We start from the raw sequence: 5,000 nt of genomic DNA, 5'->3' as shown, positions 1-5,000 counted from the left end.
CAACCTCTTGTATATTGTGTTTATTTTTTCACCAGCGAAGCTTACCGCGCTTATATTTTACACGATCTAGATCATTATCTAGATCACTCTAGATCCAGAGCTCAAAGAAACATACCATGAACACAAAGACTTTTTTGTTTTTGATAGTCACTGGGAATATTTGGAAATTTTCCTCTCAAACACACGGTGTCTCGATTCTTTTCTTCGATTTTGTATATTGTCAATATCGTGTGTGTATATAAAGTTTGAACATGTAATGTGGCTTTCATAGCAATTAATAATTTGAATTATAAGAGAGAGAGAGAGAGGGAGAGGGAGAGAGAGCGAGAGAGAGAGAGAGAGAGAGAGAGAGAGAGAGAGAGAGAGAGAGAGAGAGAGAGAGAGAGAGAGAGAGAGAGAGAGAGAGAGAGAGAGAGAGAAGAGAAGAGAGAGAGAGAGAGAGAGAGGAGAGAGAGAGAGAGAGAGAGAGAGAGAGAGAGAGAGAGAGAGAGAGAGAGAGAGAAGAGAAAGGGGAGAGAGAGAGAGAGAGAGCGAGAGGGAGAGAGAGAGAGAGAAGAAAGAGAGAGAGAGAGAAGAAAGAGAGAGAGAAGAAGAGAAGAGAGAGAGAGAAAAGAGGAGGGAGAGAGAGAGAGCGAGAGAGAGAGAGAGAGAGAGAGAGGGGGAGAGAGAGAGAGAGAGAGAGAGTGCAGTGCAGTGCATTCAGCAGCCAGTCAGCATTTAAGAAGAACAATGACGTCGTTAGCCAAACTCCAAACGCGTTTGACTTTTAACTTTAATTGTTTTAATGTTGAAAACGTGTTGTTCTTCAATGTGGAAATTCAAGCAAGGGGGAATTTTGATATTCTTTAATGTGGGAACTTGAGTATGGGGTAACTTTACTTTGTTTTAAAGAGGAAATTAAAGCATAGGGAAATGTCATATTGGTGTGGAAATTCAGATAAGCGAACATTTTGTAATGCCTAAAGGAGAATTGTGAGTACGGGAAGCTTGCCACGTTTTAATGTAGACTTTTGAGTGTAAGGAAATGTTTAATGTGGAAATTCAAATATGGGAATTTTTTTATGCTTTGTCACAGACACATACATATATATTTATTTATATTTATATGCACACACACACACACACACACACACACACACACACACACACACACACACATACACTACACAACACACACACACACACACACACACACACACACACACACACACACACACCACACACACACATACACACACACACACACACACACACACACACACACACACACATATTTATAGACGTTGCAGTAACGTGGTAAATATTACAGACGTTAGGTAATATAAATAAGAAACGCATATCCGTTTCACCGCAAACATTTCAAGGTTATCAGTTTTAAAAGTAATGAGATTACCCTCTCTTATTAAGGTGGGCCTACGGGGGGCCCACCTTACCTATAATTTTTTTTTGTTTGCTTGTTTCTCTTTTCTCTTTGCTCCTTAAAAACTTACCTTCAGCTTCTGCTTCTTCTCCGGGTCAGCTGTAACAGGGACCACCACACGCCCACGCACGCCCATCGTTTTGAAAGCCGACGCCTGAGGGAGAGTGGGAGGTGAGTCACTGATATATAAAAGGGAAGAGGGAAGGAGAGCGGGGGAGGAAGGGGGAACAAGGAAGGAGAAAAAAAGAGAGAACTTAGAACACACGCCAAGAACCGGACACATACGGAGAATTCAAGCCGAAAAAAAAGTTGCAGCAAAAGAACGAAGGGAGGAGAAAGGAACTAGACGATTATGCTGAAGAGCCTTCCGCTATATTGTGGATTCTCTGGAGAAGCAATATAGCGAAAAGTTGCTCGGGATAATCGTCATACACACCCCGCAATCACACATGCATACACAATACAAAGCCATACATCCACTTACGAAATGACAATGATAGCAATGTCCATGATAACAACAACATTAATGACAACACAAAGAACATGTCCCTCCATTAGCAACATTACCTACAAAATTAATAACAACACTAACAATAACATATCCAGACATCAACAGTTATCAACAGAATCAATAATGACACGCAAAAAAAAAAAAAAAAAAAAAAAAAAAAAAAAAAAAAAAAAAAAAAAAAAAAAAAAAAAAAAAAAAAAAAAAAAAAAAAAAAAAAAAAAAAAAGAAAAAAACAAACAAAAAAAAACCCAAAAAAACCAAAGCGGGGGGGGAAAGAAAAGAGGGGAAAGGGCAGGATGAAGGAAGGGTTTTAAAAACCCAGGCGGAAAAAGGGGAGAGGGGGGGAACGGGGGAAAAGAGGAAGGGGGGGGGAAAAAAGAGGGGAGAGGGGAGGGAGAGAGGGAGGGAAAAGGGGAGAAAGAGGGGGGGGGGAAAAAGGAGAGAGAGGAGGAGAGAGAGGGGGTTTGGAGAGAAGAGAGAAGAGAGTGAGAGAGAGAGAGAGAGAGAAAAATGGGGAGAGAGAAAAGAGAGAGAGTAAAAGGGGGGGGAAAAGGAGGAAAAAAACATAAAACGAAAGAAAACGGGGAAAAAAAAAAGAGAGGAGGAAAAAGAAAGAAGAGAGAAGGAATAATAAAGCAAATACGCAAAACAAACAAAACAGAAGAGCAAAACAAGTAAAATATCGTAAATACTGGAACAAAGGACAACAAATAATAATAAACAACAAAACAAACTAATTTAATAATAACTAAAGAATGAATTGCAAGGATATCAAAAGAACAGTTACAGACAATTACAAAAAATGATAATATCACACACGACTGTAAAAAAAAAAACACCCAAACATAATAAAATTGAAACAAAGACAGCGCCAAAAAAAAAAAAAAAAAAAAAAAACAGTAGTAAAAAAACAAATAAAATCCTGACCAAAATTCCAAACAAAAAGAAGAAGCAAATACAACCCTAACTGCAAAAAAAAAAAAATAGCAACAAAAATCTTTTAAGACCAAAAAACCCTGGGTTTTTAAATGGATTTTTTTTTTTAAAATGAAATTTTAAAGGTCTGGAAAAAAAAATAAGGGAATAATAATAGTTAAAAAAAAAAAACGAAAAAAAAAAACCCAAAAAAAAATTTTTAAAAAAAGAATAATTTTTTCAGTGAATAAATATGGTTTAAAACAGGGCTTTAGGTTAGGGTTGGCCCAAATAGGAATTTTTTCCCTCAATGGGGTTTTTACCTTTTGTATAGATACCTTGGAATAACCAAAATCACCGTTAATCTCATTTGTGTGCATGTGTGTGGTTGTTAGTGTGCTTGAGTGTGTGTGTGTGTGGTTGTTAGTGTGCTTGAGTGTGTTTGTGTGTGTGCGTGTGTGTGTGTGTGTGTGTGTGTGTGTGTGTGGTGTGTGTGTGTGTGTGTGTGTGTGTGTGTGTGTGTGTGTGTGTGTGTGTGTGTGTGTGTGTGTGTGTGTGTGTGTGTGTGTGTGTGTGTGTGTGTGTGTGTGCAGGTGATATATTTGTTTATGTTTTTATTCTTTTTTCTATAGGTGATTAATTCGTGTACTGTTCTTACCTATCCAGTTACTATTATCATTAATTGCTGTCAGTATTAATATTGTTCTTACTGTGATATTAATGTCTTTATTGTTATTGACATTACAATTAGTGCATTCGTATAAAACGTTATTAAGAATATTGCCATAAAAATATTATATTCCTTACCAGAAATATTACTACGACTATTATTCTTATTGTTATCATTATTCACCTTATTGCCGCTACCACCGTCATTTACCTGTACCAACCTCACCATCCTCGTAATATATATGTTTTTGTTGTTAGTCCCACCAATGAGCACAGTTAGGAAGTGTAAACATGGAAAATAAAGCAAAAATAACAACAAAAAACACCCACCTAATTTCAGATAGACATGAACGCCAAGTTCACGTGATATAGCCGTCGCAGGGAGCAGGGGCGTGGCTAGAATATAAGGGCGGATCCTTGACTCCGCCTCCTCGACGAGCGTCGCCACCTCGTTGGCTGATAGATTCCGTGACATCATAACGAAAGGGATGATTCGTCAGTTCAGTCTGTTGGGTAATAGACTGGGTTTATCATCCATAGGAGTAAGAAAAGAAACGTACGTGTGTGTGTGTGTGTGTGTGTGTTGTGTGTGTGTGTGTGTGTGTGTGTGTGTGTGTGTGTGTGTGTGCGTGCGTGCGTGCGTGCGTGCGTGCGTGCGTGCGTGCGTGCGTGCGTGCGTGCGTGCGTGCGTGCGCGCGCCCCCCCCCCCCCATACGCTGGAAATAAGTAAGTGGATTAAATATACTCTCTGTATTTTCAATGATCTAATAAATGCCGTTCCCAACAAAATACCCAACGAACGACTGTATAGGCTTGATGCAGAAGAGATGGATTCTCATCTATGATGATATTAAACAGTAAAGAGTTCACGTTATTCTTGGTTAATTCTGTTTGATCTTAGATGTTTCACACGCCAAGAGTTTTTTGTTTCGTTTCAAGTAAATAAACAAAACATTTCCTTTTACTGTATATCTTTCCATGCAAAAGAAAAGGGAAAGGGTGCCCACTGGCGACCAAGAGAGGCCTTCAGGGGACCTAACTCCCTTGTTATATCTAGTTATGCCCCTGCACACACACACACACACACACACACACACACACACACACACACACACACACACACACACACACACACACACACACACACACACACACACATATTTATAGACATACACATATACATAAGGCCTTTATTGTAGCATCCTGAAACCCCTAACACTGATACACTGTTTCCAATTGTATCACAGTCTTTGTACTAACATGTAGAGTATTGAAAAAAAGATGTTATCTTTATTTATTTCACATAAAGGAAGTCAAAAGATAACTATTAAAGTACATAATATGCAAGTATGTTTTTTAAGCGTTAATTGCAAGTAAGACATTGTGGAAGCTTCAAATAAAATGGAAAAAGTACCTGACTATTCTGCAACTTATATTATTTATAATCTCCGCTTCGCAAGACTGTGGAAAGTTTAAATGTATTTC

At 38.5% G+C, this 5,000-nt stretch overlaps 1 protein-coding gene across 1 annotated transcript in view; it reads right to left on the bottom strand.

Annotated features, from left to right (window-relative positions):
• LOC119573963 (L-threonine ammonia-lyase-like) overlaps nt 1-5,000 on the bottom strand; it is an 18,205-nt gene that overhangs the window by 5,913 nt on the left and 7,292 nt on the right. Inside the window, exons 2-4 of the mRNA XM_037921064.1 lie at nt 3,846-4,021; nt 1,769-1,806; nt 1,491-1,673 (exon numbers count right to left, since the gene is read on the bottom strand). Coding sequence (XP_037776992.1) covers nt 1,491-1,673; nt 1,769-1,806; nt 3,846-3,993 — 369 coding nt within the window. The 5' untranslated portion in view covers nt 3,994-4,021. The remainder of the gene's footprint in view (nt 1-1,490; nt 1,674-1,768; nt 1,807-3,845; nt 4,022-5,000) is intronic.

Source organism: Penaeus monodon, chromosome 6 (assembly GCF_015228065.2).
Source record: "Penaeus monodon isolate SGIC_2016 chromosome 6, NSTDA_Pmon_1, whole genome shotgun sequence".
NCBI classification, from domain to species: Eukaryota; Metazoa; Arthropoda; class Malacostraca; order Decapoda; family Penaeidae; genus Penaeus; species Penaeus monodon.
Note: the sequence above shows the minus strand (reverse complement) of the source record. Positions and strands in the feature narration are given on the sequence as shown.